This window comes from Protopterus annectens, chromosome 1.part1, assembly GCF_019279795.1.
Source record: "Protopterus annectens isolate FY-2018-M chromosome 1.part1, PAN1.0, whole genome shotgun sequence".
NCBI lineage: Eukaryota > Metazoa > Chordata > Ceratodontiformes > Protopteridae > Protopterus > Protopterus annectens.
In genome coordinates this window covers 697,440,326-697,463,147 of record NC_056726.1, presented here as the reverse complement: position 1 = coordinate 697,463,147, position 22,822 = coordinate 697,440,326, and the positions used below count along the sequence as shown (strand labels likewise).

General features: G+C 43.0%; 1 protein-coding gene across 2 annotated transcripts in view; it reads right to left on the bottom strand.

The window, feature by feature from the left end:
- LOC122806882 (probable E3 ubiquitin-protein ligase DTX3) overlaps positions 1-22,822 on the bottom strand; it is a 355,810-nt gene that overhangs the window by 288,333 nt on the left and 44,655 nt on the right. For both annotated transcript variants that reach the window (XM_044077663.1, XM_044077672.1), the window contains one exon: positions 14,514-15,530. In XM_044077663.1, coding sequence (XP_043933598.1) covers positions 14,514-15,530 — 1,017 coding nt within the window. The remainder of the gene's footprint in view (positions 1-14,513; positions 15,531-22,822) is intronic.

Sequence of the window (22,822 nt, the reverse complement as noted above, 5' to 3'; positions counted from 1 at the left end):
AGACAGAGCATCCACTTTCCAAGCTGTGTGATGAAACCCCTTTGTGCAAAACTTTGGCAGCTGGTGGTTTAGTGGAGAAGCGAACAGATCTATGTCTGGAGTTCCCCATGACACTGTCAATTTCTGAAATACATGAAGATCCAGTTTCCACTCGTGGGGATCCATGATTTGTCTGCTTAACACATCTGCTAAGGAGTTCTGTGCTCCCGGCAGAAACCTTGCCTGAAGAGGTAGTTGCAAGCTTAGCGCAGTCTCCCATAAAATCATTGCTTGCCTGCATAGAGGATAAGAATGTGTTCCCCCTTGCTTGTTGATGTACCACATGACAGTTGTGTTGTCTGTTAGAATCAACACCTGCCCTGGAAGAAGTAACTCCTTGAAAGCCATTAATGCAAACTGGACTGCTAACATCTCCTTCATGTTGATATGTAGATGCTGTAGTCTGGCAGGCCACTTGTCTTGTATCCACTTTCCATTCAGATGAGCTCCCAAGCAATGTCCGAGGCATCTGTCGTTAAAATCTGACTCGCCTCTGGCCGGGTCACAGAGAGTCCCTTGTTTAGGTGACATTCCTGAGCCCACCACAAAAATTCCTTTTGAAGGCAAGGTATTATTTGAATGACAGTGTCCAAATCCTGGCAGTGCTGTGTCCATACATTTTTGAGATACCATTGTAGCTTCCTCATATGCAGTTTGGCATTGGGAAGCACCAGAATACAAGATGCCATGAACCCTAATGCTTGAAGGACTGTCCTTGCAGTCAGCACGGACTGATGAGATAGTTGATGGAAGTAAAGTGATAGACTCTTTTGTTTGTCCGGGGTTAAAAAGGCCATCTGGGCTGCTGTATTCAGTCTCACACCCAGAAAGCACATGTCTTGAGAGGGTACTAGACTGGACTTTATTTCGTTCACAGAATACCCTAGGCATCTTAGCACTGCTATAACATATTCCAGATGCTGCAGAAGGTTTTCCTTTTCTTGAGCCAGAATCAGGCAGTCGTCCAAGTAAGGATAGATTTGAATTCCTTTTAGCCTGAAGTAAGCTATCACTGGAGCCAGAACCTTTGTGAATACTCTGGGCGCAGTAGATAAGCCAAAGGGCAATGCAGAGAACTGATAATGAGAATTCCCAGCTCGAAAACGCAGATACTTCCTGCAACTTAGTCTTATAGGCACATGAAGGTAAGCTTCCTTGAGATCTAAAGTTACCATCCAGTGATCTTTGCCCAGCAGAGGTAAAAGCTGTTGTAACGTCAACATCTTGAACTTGGGAATGTCCAGATAAGTGTTGAGGATAGATAAATCCAAAATTGGTCTCCACGTGTTCCCCTTCTTTGGTACTAGGAACAGGCGAGAATAAAATCCTAGGCCCCTTTCTGAGACAGGGACTGGCTGAATGGCCCCTATTTGGAGTAACTGAGAAATTTGCTTGTGAGCCTCTTTCCTTTGTGGAGGAGGAACGTCTGGCATGCCTTTGAAAGGGGCAATGTATGGAAATAAAACCTGTAACCGTGGTGAATGATATCCAACACCCATCTGTCTTGAGTAATTAAATCCCAATTTTCCTTGAAAAGAGACAGTCTTCCTCCCAAAGGAGCTGCCAGACGAGAATCTACTGGTAGCTGAAAAGGCAGGTCATTGGGTCTGTTTGCGAAAGGACTGACCCCTGCCCTCACCAGAAGTCTGAGCAGGTGAACTCCCTGTTCTAGGCCTAAAAGAACCTTGAGCTCTGCCCCTACCACGCCTAGACCTACCCCTAGACTGGGAATCATAAGCAGGATATGTCCATCCCTTAGTAGGCCAATTTCTACTAAACTTCGGTGGCTGCACCTGCAAAAAATCTTTAACAGTTTGCATAGACTTAGCTTTGTCCTCCATTTTCTTTAAAACTGCTTCCACAGGCGAACCAAACAACACATCCGACTGTAAAGGAGCATCCAAAATCCTTGTCTTAACATGCTCAGCTAAATTCTGATCCCTCAACCAGGCATGCCTGCGAAGAACAGAACTAGTGGCAGCCACCCTCGAGGAGGCCTGTACAGCATCAAAACCACATTGCAAGGAATGCTTACCCACTTGTTCAGACACATGAACTAAATCCAGCAACTCTTTACACTCAATACCTTCCGCCAAAGCATCCACCTTAGATTTCAGTTGTGAAAGGAGATAATTTTGATATTTAAGCATGTGAAACTGACAATTCAACGCCCTCATGGCTAAAGTGGAAGAAGTATACACTTTCTTTCCCCATCTATCCAAAGCCCTTGCCTCTTTATCAGTGGGAACAGGGTTTTTAACCACAGAGGCCTTAACACCTTTAGGTCCCTGAGAAACAGTTTCCGGGTCTGCCCTAGGACTCTTAAAAAGATACTTATGAGCTTCAGGCACCCTATAGTACCTATCAGGTTTAACAGGAGCAGGAGGCAAAGAATCAGGGTTCAGGGAAGCCTCTGCAAAAACATCTTCCACCACATTCAACACAGGAGGTATAGCTAAGGGCCTATGCTGGGGCAAAAACAAGAATTCCCTAAGTCTTTTCCTGGAATCAGAGTAATCCTGGCCTTCCCATTTAAAGTGCTCCCTCATGGAATGCAGAGTCTCTGAAAATGAGAAATCCTCAGGAGGAGAAGCTGTAGGAGTGGAATCATCCACATCAGAATCAGAATAAGGAGGATACTCCTGCAAATCTTCTGCAGAAGACTCAGAAGCCTCTGAACACTGTTCAAAACTATCAAACTCGGTTCCACCCTAGGCCTCTTATCAGGAGGGGGCATAGAACCTCTAATCATAGTAATCAAATCTTCTGCCATTTTAAGCATATGTTTCTTAGGCACAGAACCTGAAATGCTAGGAGAAGCTCCCACTGAAGCTGAACTTGGCCTACCTCTCAAAGAAGTTTTGGCAACAGAAGGAGAGGCTCTAACTACCTTGGGAAGAGAGGGAAGAACAGTCACCTGAGAAGCCCCCTCAGCCTGGCCTACCTCCTGAGAAGGCACATCCTGTAACAGTAAAGTCTCTGCCTGAGACTCCAAAGAAACTCCTGGCAAAACCTCTGGCTCCACTGAGCCTTCTAAAGAACCGACGTCCGGGACTGCCGGTTCATCAACCCTAGGCTTCGCTGTTTTGTCCTTGCGCTTCTTGACGAAGCGGCCGGAGCATCCGACGGCATTTTATAATTGCAACGCTTCCCAAACACTAACCTGGCACAGTCTAACCGTCTCTTAATAGTGCGCCTGTTAAACCTAGCACAAGAGCGGCATCCAACAACGTCGTGCTCAGGCCCTAAACAAGGTATACACAAGGTATGGTAATCCCTATGAGGTATCTGTTTCCCACAAGAAATACAGTTATTCACTTTTTCTGACATCCGGTTAAATACTGAGGCAAGAAAACCAAAATGTTCCCAACGGGTACTTAGCCAACTCTGATTCGGTCTGAAACTCCGGCTTCGGAAATATTTCAGAACGCCAACCTGCACTCGCAAAACTGCTTCTGCATCGGACCATGCGGCAAAAAAGACTGAGGATATGACGTCGGTCATGCGCATTAGTACCCTGACGTACTGACGTCAGTCTAATGCTCCCTGACCGACGTCAGCCTTATACTCTGGTATTCGGGCCGACTGGACAGCGGACTACCCAATAGTAAGGACTGCAGCAATGTGGAACGAAGAACATCTACAATTTCTGGGCAAGAAACCACATGTGCTTGTGACTATTTACTTGAAGTAGGGCCAGAATTCATTCAGTGTTGGTGAACTGGGGGATAGGTTTAGTGTAGGGGGTAACTGATAAGGAGGATGAATAAAGCCGAGCTATTCCTCCCACCTTTTTGTGGGTTCTGTCTTTTCTGATAATGGAATAGTTGGGTGGTACTATTTTTGAGTCTTTTATATGAGGTTTTAACCAAGTTTCAGAAATGGACAAGATATGTGGTTTATTGTGGTGAAGACAGGCATGGAAGTTGGGAATTTTATTAGCTATGCTTTGGGCATTTAGAGAGGTGAAAAGGGTGGATTTGGAAGTAGAGTAGTGGGTATGGGGGCCATGGTTTGGGTGTATATCACTGGATAGAAGCATAGTGATTAGGTGTTGAAAAATGCTGGAGCGGTACTTGAATTGCTTATTATTGGAGTTGAGTGTTATTATATTTTCTAAGGGTCTGGTTGGTTAGGGATGGGGTAGAGTGCTTGTAAGGAGAAATTAGTTTGTAGGGAAATGGTAGATAGTTATTGGTGGGGCATAGATTGGGGGATATTGGAATGGATGAGTGTTGTATGGGAAGTTTGTTTGTTATGTGATAAGATGGGGAATGGTGAGAAATAAGGGGCTGTGTAAGATTGTAGATACAGGATAGGGTTAGAAGAAGTAGCATTTGAGTTAAGAAGGATGTAGGTTTTGATAGCATGGTGGAATTAGAGATAATGTGAGGGTGTACAAGGTATTTAGCAGGTTAGGTATAGTAATGTGGGAGGTGACTGGTGAGAGTGAGGGGGTGGGTGTAAGAGGGTGGATGTGTGTTGATGAGGTAGGAGTGTATTGGATAATGATGGAGAGGGTGTGGTCTAAAGAGTATATGTGCAGAGGTGCCAGGGACGGGTGGGAAATGGGGGCAGGGTAGGGGAGCGGAGTGAGCCTGTAGGGCGAACGGAGTGAGATAAGCCAAGAGAGGAGGTTGGCTACCAGGAACAATCAGTGGAATTGGAAATTAAACAGTAAGTATACGAGCCAGTACAGGTAAGGGAATGCTGGTATACGATTTTATTTGGGGTAATTTTGAACTATAACCAATGTAATGTGAGAGCTATAAGTAGAGCTAAACACTAAGTTGAGTGGGGAAAGTCTAACCCAAACTAAGAGTAACTGAGGGTATGGTTAAGAAAGAAAGAGTTTGCACTGCCACCTAATGGCAAATATAGGTATTTGCAGCTGAATAGAGAAATGGGAGAATGTAGGGGAATGGATGCAGGCTGCTAGCAACACACGAAGGCAAACAGTAGTTAAAACACGTACACTAATATGTCTTAGGCAGCAGCAGGTTTCTTTTCTTTTTATATAGTATTGTATGCTTGAGTTCCAGTAGCCTTTTTGAGTTTGAGATCCAGTACTGTTTAATGCCTCAGGCAATTGTCCTGAAATTTTGGCTGAGGCCACTGGAAAAAAAAATTAAAAGCTATTAAACCCAACTTTGCAGAAAGCCCTACGTACTTATTTTTTTAAAGGAATAGTTGAAAATGTGACACCTTGCCTTACTATTCAGTTTCAAAAACCACTACCAGAGAGCTTTGCGCCTCAGATGTGGAAGAAGGCTGCTGTCATATATTCAGATATGTCAACCCTTAGTCTTACATGCATATCAGAAAAATCATTTCAAGATATTTTTTATTTTAAAATGGATACTTTCTGGCACACTCTTCCTGGGCATTCTTGCCTATCAAATCCGATTAATTTTTATGAGATCATCTGTTCTTTTGGAAATGGCCTTCCAGCTGATGCAATATGTTTAAATTTAGTTAAGGCTTTAAACTCCATGCCTCATGATGTATTGGTAGACATTACAGTGAAGTTTAAAACTGATCCAGATGTGGTAATTTGGGTGGCTTAATCACTGCTGAACAGGAATGGCAAAGCTAGAATTGGGATTGTTGCTCAGAATACAAACATACTGGAAGGCTGACCCTCAGTGCACAGTTTTGGGTCCTCTGCTTTTTGGTCTTTTAATGTTGGACTGCCTAGTTTCAAAATTATGTACGGGAAGGCACATTTGCTGATAATATATGTAACCAGTACAAATTATCACTTCTTACTCAAAGGTTATCTGGACAGATTATCTAATGGGACCTCTCTTGAGTTTTAGTTGCATAGTGATGCACTTTGGGCATTGCAGTTATACTAACCCATATGCCCCAGACAACCATATTTTACAAATGACTACCTAGATTAGGGACCTTGGCATACTGGTGGAACCAACTTTGAAGTCTGATGCACACACTAATGTTAAAGTCAGGCCATATGGACTGATAAGGAATATTACACATTCTCTTTCTAGCAGAAATAAAAAAAGTTTTAATCCCACTGTTAGTGATGAGCATTTGGCCTATTACTGGGTACTACAGCTCATGTGTTCAATGTCTCTCATTTAAAAATGTTTGAATGTATTCAGAGGACATATGCAAGCAGGTACTTGAGCTCAAACCAAGGTCATATATGAGAAGACTTGAGCACTTCCTTTTGCACTCTACTGGCTACAAATTAGTAAGAGGGGATCAAATTATAGTTTATAAATGCCTTAGGGATAACATCATGGTTGCCCTACAGGGCATTTATTTCACTAATCTCAATGGCTGCAGTAAAAATAACAATATTACTGCTGAGCTTTCCTCAGGTAGCCCCTCACTTTAAAGCTCTTTCCATCAAAGAGCTAGGAGATTAAGGAATTCATTGCCAGTAGGTATACTGAGAGATAATAGCCTAGAACGCTTTATAAAAGTCATGGAATTCTCAGTTTAAGAATATTGTTTATCCTCCATGGTCATTACTTAGGAAAACTCTTAAATGGCTTTGGATAGGCCTTGAATTTATATAATGTCACTGATCATTGACAAGAACTATGAAACTGTGGTACTGCACAGCATTCCCTTTAGCATTTAAATGAAGTCCACACTTGTATGTTTCCGATATTACAGCCTAATGAATTTCCTCTAAAAAGGATACGAGTTCTCTCTCTTCTACATGACTACCGTCACATAGTCTGAAGTTACTCACTTTTTCTGCTCTCTCTTTCTAAGCTACTACTCCTATGTACTTCTATACGACTTTGTCATATCACCACAGTATGTTCTGAACACCCATCTCTCCATCTACAACACCTTTTGCCCCATTTTTGCACATGGGATTGGCGTGTCACTTCAATACTGACAATCTACAGCCAAGGTTTACTCCACCAGGTGGCTAGCCCTGCCACAGTAGTTCTTCCACAACACACGTGCAAACACTTATAGCCAATTTAGAGTGTCCAATCCAATGTTCTGAACATTTGCATAAAAAGATTCTGTAATGATAGCCTAGTATCTACTTATGAACTTGTCTGTCCGAAGGCATTTATAAGCCTAGCCAGAATGTGTTGGTGATGTCTTTTTTACTCTGTTGCTCCACTGACTATCATCTCTTTTGCCCCAGCCGCTCCACGTTCATTATCCCTGGGCCATGGGGACAAATATTTGAAGAGTTGGAACTTTATTCCTCCCAAAAGCATGGGTTTTTCTACCAATCCTAATATCTCATTGTGCATTCTCATTGGCAAATAAGGAATTGTCACATCATGGCATTTTACAATGAACATCCTTGCCTGTATTTGTGACATGATCAAACATACTGATTCCCCTTCTAGAAAAGCACATGTGGTCACCATTCTATACTGAAGATTCTACTGCATAGCATGCTACAAGCACATGCCCCCCTCTCAATGTACAGTAAATGTAAGCAGGCTAAACCTAGTCATTGCTCTCCTCTCCCACATCAGCTAAAGCAGGTGCACAAACTACTAATCAAGCCTAAAATATTGCACACAATTGTATTTCAGCAACGTGTCCTTTGTGTGTGTGTGTGTGTGTGTGTGTGTGTGTATATGCATTTACATACACACACAGATATGTCAAACAAGATATCTCTATATATGTGGGTCCACTGAAATACATTGAATCTATTGTTTGTCAGCTGAACAGATGTTGACTAAGTATGGTCATCTACACAGATAGTCAACAGGTGTGCAAGATCACATATTTTGAGGGAGAAAAAGAGGTCCTTTACCACAGTTTGTGCATTTTTGGAGATAGTATATATAATTAACAGGAACTGTGGGTGGAGCAGCCCCCCTCAATGGGGGGAGGTAGAGGGGGCTTGTCCCTTGCAAAGAACAATATTTCATTTTTTTTTTTTATTTTAAGCTTTGTATAGGTGAAGATTGTTGCTTGGTACATGCGTACCAGCTTGTCAATGTTGCAAAGTCAATTTTTTATGATCACATTTTTGTAGAGCTTTGGATGTTTTGCTTAATTTCAGCACACCCATCTATGTATCCATATATGACAAGTGTGTGTGTGTGTGTGTGTGTGTGTGTGTGTATCCAGGTGTTGATGTGACACACTGGTTACTGTTGTCACCTCACAGCAACAGGTTTTCCAAACTGGGGAGCCTATTGTGTGGAGTCTGCATGTAGTGCTTGCGCTTGTGTGAGTTTTCTCCAGGTGCTCCAGTTTTCTCCCACACTGCAAAGACCTGCAGCAGATTGACTGGGCACTTGAAATTGCCCATAGGTGTAAGAGTACAACTACTGCAGGGCTACCTACCTGGTGGTGTAAACATTAGATCTAGATGATTGTCACTGTTGATGTCAAACCATGACTCCATGTGGAAAAATGGTTTGTGTATGGATCTACGGCATGATAACATTGAAATAGAAATGATCGACATACCTCCTAGTATGCTTCAACACACTTCTGCCTGTGCTCTGAGGTAACCCCAAGGAGCATGGAAACTTAAGAGTTTTTGAACTAGGGGAGCCCCCCCCCCCGTGCCTCCCTGATAATTGTTGTTGTTTGTCTTTCGGCTTTTCCTGGTCAGGGGTCATCACAGTGGAACTCTGGTCCGCTAATGATTGGCAGCTGGTTTTTATGGTGTCGAGTTGCCAGCCCGATGCCCAACCTTCAACGAAGGCACACCCATTCAATGCATGTCTTTCGAACACCCACTCTACCGTGGGGAGGACATATAACATTCTGTACCAATGGTAAAGCATATCTCACTGATCTCGTACACTAAGATTTGATATACTGTTTTTAAAATGGATGCAGACTGATAACTTGCAGTCTGACCATTTGACATATTCTCATGTGTTATGCTTTGCTGACACAAAGAAACATAAAAATTCAAAGTGCCTACTTCTAAATGTCAAAACCCAAATAAATTGAGAAAAAAATGCCAATACACATCAAATGCACAAACCAATGCTCTCCTTTCAAATTCCGAAATATTAAGAGAGAAAAAACTAATATCACAGATAGACATAGTTTGCCTGAGTGGTGATATTGTTATGGAAAATATTTTTAGTAAGATCATGGGTCGGGTTGGGGTTAGGGATGTTTTTAGTAAGATCGTGGGTCAGGCTGGGGTTAGGGATTGCAGCCTGGTTAGGATTAGCTTACTCAAGTCAGTTGATCAAGGGTGCTTCATATGTGCTAACCATAACCTTGGTGCTACCCCTAACCACAGCGTGACACATTACCTTACTAAACAGTACCACTAAACAAGACAATACAAAACACAGACACCATCTCCAAAACACATACACACTATTAAAACACATAAGTGAAAGACCTTAGTTCTAAAGTGAACCATTCATTTATTTTATTTATTTATTTGACATTTGTTAACCGTGTTAGTCCATCTGAGCCAATGGGCCATTTTCAGTGAAGACCCAAGGAGAAAAGCTCCAGCAATACAAACATAAAAAAGATAACATATTACGCAATATACAAAACCCAAGAAAAACAGTGCAGCAATACAACATAAGCAAAAATTACATATGCAGTAATCAGGTGAAACGAATAACTCTACTAAAAGTAAAACAAAATGAAGTAAATACAACTAGTACATTTAAGTATTTACAATAATGACACATCTTTCCCAAGTAGCATAATGTAGTACTGTCTAGTCAGCAGATGTCATTGAATTATTAGATGTAGACAGGTAGTGAAACAAAAGAAAGAAAAATGCAGATTATGGAGGATTTAGGCCATTATTAGAACTGGGCACTTTCTGAATACACTAGGTGCAGTTGATAAACCAAAGGGTCAAGAAGATGAACTTGTAATGGCAATCTGTTTCAACCCAAGAATGTGCATGTCATCCTTGGTTGAGTATATGTAGGAAGACATCTTTTAGGTCCAGGATGAGCATACAAGCTTGTAGGAAGACTAGAAATAGAATGCCCTGCAAGGTTACCAGTTTGAATTTTGGTATTTTTTAGAAACTTGTTTAGCCTTAAGAGGTCTAAGATAAGTCTCTATGAGAATTTTTTATTGCAAATAGAATAGTATGGAGTAGAATCCTACTCCTACTTCTAACACTGCTACTGTCACTATGGACTCTTGTAACAGGAGGTTTTGTAGCAAGAGTTGGACTCCGTGCATAGGCATGGTCCCTGGGAACAGGAAGGATACCCAAGAATTTTGGGAGACTTCAAAACTGTAGTCTGTATCTCTTAAAACCAGAAGTAACCATTTGGCTTGAATTCGTTCCTCTCCATTCTTTTATAAAATGATTCCCATATAACTCCTTATTTTTTATGTGGAAAGGGTGTGGGTCAGAACAGAATAAGCATGGAAGAATTATAATTGGTTTCCGTCCGTATTTTGGACCTGAGGGCCTCCCAGATTTTCCTTTTCTGGTTTACTTGCCATTTTTTTTTTCCCTTTCAGTGTCCTTTCTTACCCTTCTTCCGTTTTCTTCCATCTTGACATTTGCAGAAAGATCAGCTTTTTGTAGGGCAGTTTCTTCTGTATTTTGCTGCAGGGCAGCAAAACAGTTGTTTTTCAATCTGCTTAGTCTTTTTTTAATTTCACCATTTCTGCAGGTGGTCCATAAATAAGCTCCTTCTCCAGTGGGGAATTAAGGAGCTGTACATTAACATAGTTTGACAGGAGCTGGGTCCTCACCAGGCATGATTCATTAAGGCTGAACCCATAGCCGTTGCCCCCTTTAATGTATTGACTGGATCACGGCCACACATAATGGAGTGTTTAGCCTTCAAAGAACATAGTTTGCATAGGTTTAGCACTTTTTTCTTTGAGTCCTGATCCTCTACCCCCTCAGCCTTTTCCCCTCTCCTGAGACAGGATAATTCTGTGGTACATCAGCATGTCAGTTTGTAAATTAAGGACCCTGAAGCCAATGTACCAGAGATGTGCATTTTCTTCCCAGTCGGTCATTAAACTTGGTTTTCTTATCACAACTACATTCCTGGCTGAAGCCACATTTTTCCTCTGGTGAAATCCATAGACACCACAGCCAAGTCCAAAACAGAGTTTTTATAACGGTATTTTAAGAAGGTATCAATTGTGTAAACGAAGATAGGTTTCCTCAAGACAGAGGGATGAAAGCATGGCTGCAAGAATACATTTGAAAAGTCAGCTTGCAAAGCTTCAGAAGGCTACATGGACATGGCTCCAAATCTAACTGTTCTCACCCACTACATGCTCAGCTACATTCAAAAAAAAAAAAGTTCTACTGCCAAAATACAAATAAAACTGCAAACCACTGAAAATAAAATATTTAGATGTTTTTCTCCTAGCAGGCATAAATAAGCATAGCCATGACCTACTAAAGTAAGTAAAATGGCTACCAACAGGGCAACCTTACTTTATGCTACTCTCAATTAGAAAATTCTTCACAATAGTTAACTGTGCACCACTTAAATGACTGCACCCAATATGGGAAATGAATTACTCTCTAACAAGAAGTCAAGACATCACGCACAATAATTTGACACAAGTTCAAAGATGCTACTGTGGAGATGGCCTTCTACAGATTAAAACTTCAATCTAGAATAACCTTCCAAATGAAAATAAAAATAATCAAACATTACTAACCTGCAAAACCTCACCAAGTGATAATTTATTGAAGATAAGTGCAACCATTTTATGGATATGGGCTAATGTAATAGACTGAGGCTTAAAGCTCAAATATGTGAAGTCTATATGTACCAGCAAATTCTCAAGTGTATATATCTGTACATAGAATTTGTATGTTTATGGGTATTTATCTGCATATGTAATTTGTATTCTTTCCTGCTTCCCATACACCATATCATTTTTAGATTCAAGTCTCATATTCTGACTTTTATATCGACATTTATGTAACTAACACAATTTTACCAACTGTAATGGTATTTCATTTGTAAAGGTTTGTTTCAAATATACTCACGTCATGACTGAAAATGATCAACAGACCAGCTCAAAGCAATCTCATTCTATGAAGGGTTTTCCCAAATGAGGCATCCTCTGGTGGAAATGCAAGGGGATAAGGTGTCTTCAGTGTCAGACTCATATATAAAGACGATGGATATTTGTTTAACATAGGCCAGTTCATCTACCTTTGAGTTGGAGTAACTGGGAGGGGGGTTACCTTTTCCTACTTTAAGAAGGGACCACTGACACTGATGGTTGCTCAGAAGAAGGTTACAGTACATTTAAGAAACCCACAAAATCCTGGCCCAGCCTCAAAAGACACTGGGAAGGAGCCTGGTTCAAGAGATAGGATGACAACCTGCATGGCACATGGTACAGCAAAATGATGGACATCCACTTTTGTCTTAAACTGTTTGGTCCAGGACTGGGAAGCAGAAACCACCTTACAAGCCTCTGTATTGCAGTGGGCATAAAGGCAACCACTGGTGAAACAATCTATTCTGCTGCAAGAGAAGAAAGACTGTGGGAAGTGTGATAGCTGTGGAGTCAAACTTCTAAAGTTGTGTCTCCATTTGAAGCTAGGGAAGATCAGAAGCCTTTTGTAAAATATCCTATTAAATTCTCCATATACTCATATAGAAGACCATTGAAGAAACCAGATAAACATTTTTGACTCTAGATGACATATCTAATGACTGAAAGGTTCCACTACTGAAAATATGTTTTAAATATGTAAAATTTTCATTTTGATATAAACAGTGCATGACACAGTATAAATATCAAGGGAAATTACCAGTGACCAACGTACGTTACAATATATACCTCGTGTAGGTTAGGCCAAAAAGAGATATCCCATGCTCTGGAACAAGGTCCTCATCCATGTGAAGCAGAGTACATCCCTAACAATATTTAAGCACAACCTTGTGCAATGTATGGGTAAATGGAAATTCCTCCGGAGTCTGGCTCCAATGTCTCTGACAGAGGCAGACCATAATGCCAAAACCAATGTACCCCCAAACACAACTTCTAGAAACTTGCTAACGTACCCCCTCCTAATAAGCACCCATGACACACAGAAACACAACTGGGATAGGTTACACGACAAGACTTATAAAGGCCCTAGCAGTCATTAGCCTAGTATGAACCTATGAGCATCTCACCTTTCTATTTATTGAGGCTCCTGCCATGGCACTTGGAGAGGAAAGAGAAATGACCTCTTCCTCAGTGGCAGCCAATGGCACATCCTTGGATGTACTGACAACTGAAATGGATCTGCAAACACTCTTCCTCTTCCGTGGGATGACGGGAGCAATAGGAGAAATTGAAACACTTCAAGATGGTGTAGCAAAAACTTCAGTAATTCATTAAGCAAGCGCAGGCAGCAGTAGGTACTTAGGTCAGTTAAGAAACTGTGGAGTCCTACAGAATTAGAAAGCCAGATGAAAGGCCGCCGAGTGCTGAAAATAGCAGTTCTGTACAGTTTGATACTTTATGGATAAAAAGAATGCTTGACTCACATACAGTCAAGCAATCTACTACAAATCAAGATTAAACTGAAACAGAATGGACCTCTATAGGCAAAGAAGGCATGCTATGGAACCATTGTTACAGTTAAGTGAAGGAACAGGTAGGTGACATGTCAGATATGGATGTCAGATGGTAGATAGGCTGCTGCTACAATGATCTGCATCAGGCACCCCCAATGTCTGTGGTGGTCATATCAGTGGGGCTTAAGCTCCAGGTAACTGTGTTGTGGGGTATGTGTCAGCAAGACTAATGCAAGAGGTGCCATTGCTTTTGGAAATGGAATACGTTTCAACAGGAATGTTCTAGGCATCGCCAAAGATGACTACCAACTCCTGCCTAGGTCAGGTTGTGAAAGTAGGGACCTCTGAAGCAGCAGAGCTCAGACATAGAATTATTCAGCAGGCATTCCACTTGCTTACCTTTGTGGTATCAAAGGTGTTTGGGAAGGGAGCATCTCCTGCATACGATAATCACTGTAATGTATTCTTCTTCCTCTTACTCATATGGCATTGTTGAACTTCTGGCAAACTGACCAAAGATGCACATCATGGTCAAGTCTTCGGCAGAGAAAATCGCAGACTGCTTATCTGCCAATAGAACCCATTCCTCCCAAGGTTACTTACCTTCTTAAATTGTGTCACACTTTACTGAAGAACCAACCAAAAAAAAAAACAATATGAAAAATCAACTGAAAATGACACATTAGATGCCAACATCCAACCTGCAAGTTCATTTACATGTATGTTGTGGGGAGGGGAGAGATCCTCTTGAAATGATTTCCAGCAATGCCTACTCATAGGATTTGCAACGACTCAGGACAATACCAAGGATACGAGATGAAAATCTTTACTAAACTATTCTAGTGGCTCTTAGATGCAATTCTAGTAGTTTCTGCATTCAGAACAACCCAAACAGCCTACTTTTTTAGTTCTAGAGAAATCCTACACAAATTTGAATATTACGAAAACATTTTCTTCTCAAACAATGCAAATACATATTCATGTCATCAACATACTCACCCCCTGAATGCCATCTGGTATGTAATATGTTAACATAATTGTATTATAAGATTCATAGCCTGGAAGTGAGTAGACTTTTGTGTCGATGGTAACATGACCATTTTTTGGTTGATTTCCAGTCAGTTTTCCATACATCACACCACAAACTGGGCATGCAGGCTTTAGTTTAAAAGATTCTTTTATGCAATTCTTGCAAAATGAGTGTTTGCACTGCTGTAAAGTTTCCTTGTTTAGCTGGTCTATTTTGTCCAAGCAGATGGGACACATGCTGTCCTCCAAACTGGAGTTTTGTTTACATGCCTGAAAACCATTCCTTTCATTTTGTAGTGGTTGTGACCTGTGCAAGGATGATGCACTTGCATGGAAGGCAGCAGTACTGGAGCTCTGCACATCTCTTCTAGAAGTTTGCCGAAAACCTTGACTTAGGATTTTACATGCTTCCATTACATGCACTGGGGGACCCATTAATACCAGCATGTCATGATCAACCATGAATAAAATCTTAGGAAACATTTTCCTTATACTTGTACATATTTCAAGAGATGTCAAATCGGTTCTCTTTAACTCTAAGTTTGTGGCAATCTGTTGATAAAAAGTAATAAATCTCTCTCTTGCTTGGTAAACATTAATGCCAGACTTTTGTCTTTCTGGAACAAAGTTTAATTTAAGCACTCCAGATTCTTCCCGTTTTATAATTCTGACACCACAATCATCTGCAAGATTGGCAAGTTGTTCAGCATAAATCTCAGAAATATAACTCATAATCATTTTATCGACACACAGTTGTTGCTCATCATTGCTAGAATACACCTGGCTATTCATGGAAATGTTTGAAACTCTACGCAGCTGAGACAACTGGCTGTAAATATTATCTATGTCATCAAATGACCCTTCAACTTTCAATACTGTGGCTGCCGTCTGCTTATAGCGTATTTTACTACTTTTCAATAATTGTAGTACTCTTTCTTCATTTTGAAAGCTAAGTAAATCAATTTCTGCAGTGATATGCTGAAACAGCTGGAAAAATAAAGAGAAAAAAATAAGTTGTTTAAAACTCAACTCATGAAAATGAGAAGACTATCTAGTGGAATAAACAAAACTGCTTCATATTCATAAATGTAAATTAGTACACTGAATATTTCACAGTAAGTCACAACTGGGCTACACAAATATAAAATAAACCAAGGTACTAGTGCTGCAAGTTAGGAAAGTCTGGACTTGTGGTTCCCCTTGTGCTGTTCGTCATCCCTTGGGATGCAAGGATCCCACTCAGATTTTTCCAGTAAACAAATGTCAAATAAATAAACAAATAATTAAAAAATTAAGCCATATTTGATTTTCACAAAGTGAAAGGTTTCACCACATTACTCAAAGTTTTAGCTTTGTTCTCATGTTCCAGAGAAAAATAAACTTGAGACTTGTGAAATTATGTACCTGAAACTATTGTATAGTTAGTCTGAACAGCAGAAATTAGCAGTTCTTCATGAAAAGGTAGATCTTGTTTGCTTGATTTCCATTTGGATGGTGTGGTGTTTTCTATTGCTCAAAATAGTGAAGGCCTGACTACATCCAACCTAAACCAGGATACTGAGTGGAGAAGGTGCTGTTTAGGGAGGGATGGGAGAGAACAAGAATTTATGTACTCACCATAACGTTCGATGTATGTAGTCCATCTCGCCTCACATTCTTACCCGTGGGTTCGGAGCCGAATAACGGCTCTGACTCGGCCAAACTTTTCTAGCTTGAAGTCTTTCTATTGGCTGGGCTAAGATGGTATCTCATGCTGCATTGCTCTATATCCCCAGATCTAGTTTGCTGCGAACACCAGCACTCATACTCCATGCATAACACCACCCAAGGAAAGGAAGAACAAACTAAGAGTGAAGGGAGCTCTGAAAACCAGTCCTCCGGGAAGGGGGAAGGTGGGGGGGGGGGTAAGTAAGAATGTGAGGCGAGATGGACTACATACATAGAACGTTATGGTGAGTACATAACTTCTTGATGTTATGTAGTCCCATCTCGCCTACATTCTTACCTGTGGGACAGCGTCCCCAGCACCTAAATCCTGGGAGGCTCAGTGGAAAATACTCCTGAGCACTGTGGAACCAAAGGAAGACCTGTCCCTAGATACCACATCCAACTTGTAATGAGTAACAAAAGTGTGAGGAGATGCCCAAGTAGTCGTAGCACAAATATCATCCATAGACAATCTGGCCTGATAGGCTGTAGATGTAGATACAGACCGAGTAGAATGAGCCTTCACTGGGAACCGTAGATCTTTACCCCCTGAGGAATTAATGAAAGAGATGCAACTGGATATCCACCTGGACAGAGTGACTTTAGAGACATGAGACCCAATTCTGTTTTCTGAAAAGGAAACAGAAAACTGATCAGATTTTCTGAGATCTTTGGTTCTGTGCAGATAAAAACGTATTGTCCATCCAATTGATGAAATTTAAATTCTGCCTTGTTTGAGAACTGGGGAAAAAACACTGGCAACTCAATAGATTGATTAAGATTACTGATAGATGCCACTTTGGGAAGAAAGGAAGGCTTCAGCCTGAGAGAAACCCTGTCCTTATGAAAAATCAAGTATGGGGGTTTTATAGAAAGAGCTTGAATCTCTGAAATGAGTCTGACTGATGTGATGGTTACTAAAAAGACAGTCTTCCAGGTCAAGAATTTTAAATCACAAGTATCTGCAGGTTCAAAGGGTGGTGAAGTAAGAGCCGGTAGAACAAAGTTTAAATCCCAAGGCATGATAGGTTCCGAAACAGGAGGACGGTGTAACAGAGTGCCCTTCAGGAAAGCCTTACAGAGTCTGTGAGCCATCAGACTAGGCTCAATAGAGATATGAAAGTTAGAAATCACCGCCAATTAGACCTTTATGGTGGCGGATGCTGAGCGCTGGCAAAAAAGCATAGACAAGAACTCCAAAACAGATGAAATTGGAGCTGTGTAAGGGTCAATCCCTTGGGTATAAGCCCAGATTGAAAATCTCTTCCATTTGCTGAAATAAATCTTCCTAGTAGAGGGTTTATGAGAGGAAGATAAAATATGAACTACCTCCAGTGAAAAATGATGAAGCCTAACTAATGACGGAAGTGGAGTAGCCAGGCTGTCAACCGGAGGGTCTGCAGAGAGGGATGGAGCTGCCCTGACATGTGTATCAGTAAATCTGATTGTGGGTCCAGAATCCAAGGTGCGTCTACAATGTAGGAATGGAGAAAGGGGAACCAAACCAGATGAGGCTAGTGTGGGTCCAGAATCCAAGGTGAGTCTACAATGTAGGAATGGAGAAAGGGGAACCAAACCAGATGAGGCTAGTGTGGGGCAATCAGAATCATTCTGCTTCCCAAGGATTGCGCTTTCTAAATCACCTTTGACATCAAGGGGACCGGAGGAAAAGCATGTATTAGACCGGAGGGCCAATTGTGGACTAGAGCGTCCCTGGGTGACTCCCCCTGAGGGGGGATCAACGTGAAGTAGCTGCTGCATTTGGCATCGAGAGGGCTGGCAAACAGGTCACAGCAAGGCTGACCCCATCTGTGGAAGATCCGTTCCGCAACTAGATGGTTCAGGGACCAATCGCAAGGCATCAGAATAGCTCTGCTTAGCCTGTCTGTGATCACGTTGGACTTCCCCAGAATGTGCGTTGCCACCAGAAAACGTTGGGAAGACACTGCCCACTGCCACACTCGCATGGCCTCTCTGCACAGGGGATATGACTTGGTTCCTCCCTGCTTGTTCAGATACCACACCACTGACATATTGTCCAAGTGGATTGCAACAGCCCCGAGAGGGAGAAAGCTCAAGTGCCTGCAATGCAGGACACTGATATGCAAATGTATCTCATGGTCGTGCCATGTGCCTTGGACTGTCCTGCCTAGATAATGCCCCTCCACTCCATTTGGGAGGCATCCGTGGTCACCGTGGCAATCGGGGGCAGTGGAACGAGGGTTTTCCCGTGTCCAGATTGTTGGTGCAAAGCCACCAACTGAGATCCTGTTTGCACCTGTCCGTGAGTAGAATAGGGTGAGAAAGTGGAAGCCTTTGGAGAGACCACTGAGCAAAGAGAAGCCATTGAAGGAGCCTCATATGTAATCGTGCTAGAGGGACTAACATAATTGTCGCAGCCATAGTCTCCAGGAGTTGGAGAACCCATCTTGCCTTCGCTCTTCTCTGAGGAAGCAGGGCATGAACTTGTTGCTGTAGGACTCTGAGGCTTTCCTATGGTAGAAACACCCGCATTAGAAGGGTGTCTAGTTCTGCACCTATAAAAGTGACATGCTGTGAGGGCAACAAGGCAGATTTTTCCCAGTTTAATGTTATGCCCAACTGTTGACAGAGAGTTATGGTGGCGTCCCTGGTCTGAATTAGTAGATGCCTGGTGGTGGCAGTGAGGAGCCAGTCGTCCAGATAAGGAAACACCTGGAATCCTTGATGTCTCAAGTGAGCCGTCACCACCGCCATACATTTGGTGAACACCCTGAGGGCTGTGGTGAGAACAAAGGGCAGGGCTCGAAACTGAAAATGACTGGCTCCCAGCCGGAAGCAGAGGTGACTCCTGGATGCCCTGTTCATTTTGATATGGTAGTAAGCATCCTTGAGGTCTATGGAGCACATCCATACTTCTTTTCCCAACAATGGGAGAATCGTCTGCAATGTGACCATTCAGAACTTGGACTTTTGTACATGGTTGTTCAATTGGCTGAGATGCAATATGAGTCTCAGGTCCCCTGTTCTTTTCGGCACCAAAAGGAATCTTGAGTAAGTCCCTAATCCGATCTGGTATGAGGGGACATGCTGGATGGCTCCTTTTTCTAGCAGCTTTGAAACCTCTGAAGCTGCGTAATCCCTTTGACTGGGTGGAACATCCGGGATTTTCCAGTCTGTAGGGGGGTCTGACAAAAAGAGAATGACATAACCTCCGGAAATTATTCGTAAAACCCATTGGTCCTGGGTGATGTCTTGCCAGGCCTCTGGGTATAACGATATGCGACCCGCGACTGGCTCCGGAAATGCACAGTCGGGCCTCTCATCAGGAGCGACAGTAGGGAGAACCGCAAAAGGAATCGCGGTTTCCTGAGCTGCGGGGACCTCCTCTGCCTCTAGGGCGGCGTCTTCCTGAATAACCCTAACCCCCCCTGCCTCTGGAGGGGGGCTCACCTTGTGCACTGGGAAAAAAACTCTGATTTTTTTGAACGACATTTTCCACCCCTCTGGGTCTTGGGATAAGGCCTAGAAGGAAGGGAAAAACAGACCCCTACAGCAGACAGAGTTTTTCCCTCCTGCTCGCACCTGGTGAGGGTGTCTTTCACCTTGGTTCTGAACAAAGAGGAACCATCAAAGGAGGCATCGGTGAATGAAGACTTGACAAAGGTGGAGGAGTTAACGATAGAATTGAGGGTAGACATCTGGGCGTTAACTGTCTGGGCCACCACCTCAGAAATGTTACCCGTGAGAGTATCTCCAAGCTCCTTGAGGATATCTCTCTGGAGCCGTGTAAAGTGAGATAAGTAGTTTAGCGACCATAAGGTAAAGGTCGCTGAAGAGCTGGTATGCTTCCCGTACTGGTCCATGGTCCTAAACTCCTTGTTAGGAGGATGGACGGTGGAAGAAGTCTTGGCTAATTCCTTCTGGGTGGCCACTGCCACCACCATGGCAACCACAGGGACTCCTTTGGACAAAAATTCCTTACCCGGGGGGAGCAGACAGAACTTTATTGGGTCGCCTGGGGACTGGTTCCACAGAATCAGGGTTCTCCCACACCCTCCGACAAATCAAATCCAGGAGCTCGAAGGGTGGGGACACCCAGGAGGTGGAGGGCTGAGCACCAAAAACCTTCAGGAAGACCGACTCCTCCTCAGAGGGGGCTTTGGATGGCCAGTCACCTCTTTGTTTCACTATCTCTAGGATGTCAGAGAAAGAAACATCCTCAGAGGATGACTTGGGGGACCCCTCCGATTCCTCGAGGTCAGAATCTGAGGTGAGAGACTCATCCTGGGAGTCTATGTGCTTCCTCTTGCATGTTTTCTTTCTAGGGGGCTCCTCAGGCAAACATTCGGAGGGGCCCTCAGAAACTTTGTGACCACTCATGGGGGTACCTTGTGGCCTTGGGGCTCCGCTGTCTAAAGATAGGTGGTGATCAGAGACCCACACCAGAGTGGTAGGGGACAGAATGACTGACCCGCATGATGTCGCTGACGATCTGGCCAGCGCACTCCGCATGGCCTCAAAGGCTGGCCCCCCTGAGTCCGAGGAGTGACCAGCCTCCGAGGCCATGACAGGAGTCAGGCTTCCCCACACCGAAGCACTGACAGGGAGACTAGGAATCGAGAGATGTCCCAAAGCCTCTTCCTCGGGTCCGACTGAAGAATCTCGAGTCCTGAATCCTGTGGACAGAGCGGACATCGGCACCGATAAGCCAGGAGGGGCCATCAGGACCAACCTGGAAACATCACACGGAGCCGAGCACTCCGGCTCCGAAGGCAGGGATGCACTCGGAGAAGGAAGTATCAAAGTAAGTTGCAGGATGGGCTCCGGAGCCGACTGGGATGGAGCCGAGAACAATTTAGCCAAAACCAGTGACTGAAGGAGTCTCTGCACCACCCTATCGACGTCCACATCCGATAGAGTTCTGGAGGATTTGGAGGACAGGGAGGGAGATCGAGATCTCCTCTCAGGTGATACTTGCCTAATACTAGGCGATCAGCTCTGAATAGGTTCCAATATAATTGGAGCCAACGCCGGTTCCATCATCACAGACACTTCCTGCGGCCCAGAGGACAGTGGAACCAAGGATGTCGAAGCTAAGTAGGTCCTCTCCACATGAAAGCTATTCAGTGTAAGTAGTGAATTTTTATTTTGTAATTTCTATTTTGTAATTTTATTTCGTAATTTCTATTTTTGTAATGTTTTTATGTTTGGAGCTCATCTCCCCTGGCCTCTACTGAAAATGGACATGTATCCAGCTAGACTAGCCCAGTCAACAAATGTAAAATAAATAAATAAATAATTTAGCTACTTTCTCCGGTGGCTCCGAGGAGACTAAAATAGCCGGAGACCTCTTTTTCGATTTAGTGGTTCTAGGTTTAGAGCTGGAATCAGATTCCAGACCCTCTTCGAATGAGGGTTTCAGAAGTCCCTTCAGAATGAACTCATTCTTTCTTTCCTGAATTACCCTAGGACTAAATGCATGACAAGAGCTGCAAGACTCCTGCAGATGGATTGCTCCCAGACAATAAACACATACTGAATGTCTATCGGTAATGGACATTTTATAGCCACACTTTGAGCATTTCTTGAAGCCCGAGGGCTTGTACTCCTTAGAATCTTTAGACATCTTAAGAAATTACCAACAATCACCAAGACAAAAAAATCACAGGTATTGAACCGAATGGAAAAAACAGTCACAGACTACACCACACTGAGCGCGGGGAAAAAACTACCACTTACAAACTCTAACAACACAATCCTCTGATACACACACAAAAGGGACTATGACTAAAAAGTACAGTTTTGTAACTACCATAAATGTAGATGTTCGAGTGCTCATACAGCTGCAGTCATAACAGATGGGTTATCCTGCCGTCAGGCGGGTCCTCGGTCGGCCGAATTCCAAAGTCTAGGTCTGGCATCGGTTATCGTTGCTTCTTCCCTGACGTCAGTGCGTCAGGGGTTTAAAAGAGGCAGCTGACGCCATTTTCTTCAGTTTTTTTTGCCCCAGATGTCAGGTGCCCCCAGAAGGAAGGCAAACATAATGTTATGCAAAGATGCAATGTTGATAAAACAAAAACAGTAGTTGCAAGCAAATACACCATAAAAGAATACCCCAAAAAGGTTATATGAAAAGTGTTTGTCATAAGGCCTGTCCTAAGAGGGGATGGAGGGAGGGAAACTTTGACTGCAGCTGTATGAGCACTCGAACATCTACATTTATGGTAGGTACAAAACTGTACTATGTTCATCGTGCATACAGCTGCAGTCATAACAGATGGGTAGAATCCCAAAGCTAAGTAAGGGTGGTAGGCACTAAGTGGAACTAGGAGGGGCTAGGATGCCCTGCAGGACTGCTGTGGCAAAGCCCGCTCTAGATTTTGAGTATAGTGGGAGGTGATAGTGCTTGGAGAAAGTGTGCATTGAACTCCAGGTGGCTGCTTCCAAAATGTCCATGGTAGGGACCCCCCTGAGGAAGGCTGCAGAGGTAGCTGTGGCACTGGTGGAGTGGGATCTGATGCATGCAGGCACAGTTTTTCGATGAAATGAGTAACAAAAGCGTATGCAGTGGGCTATCCATTTTGAAATTG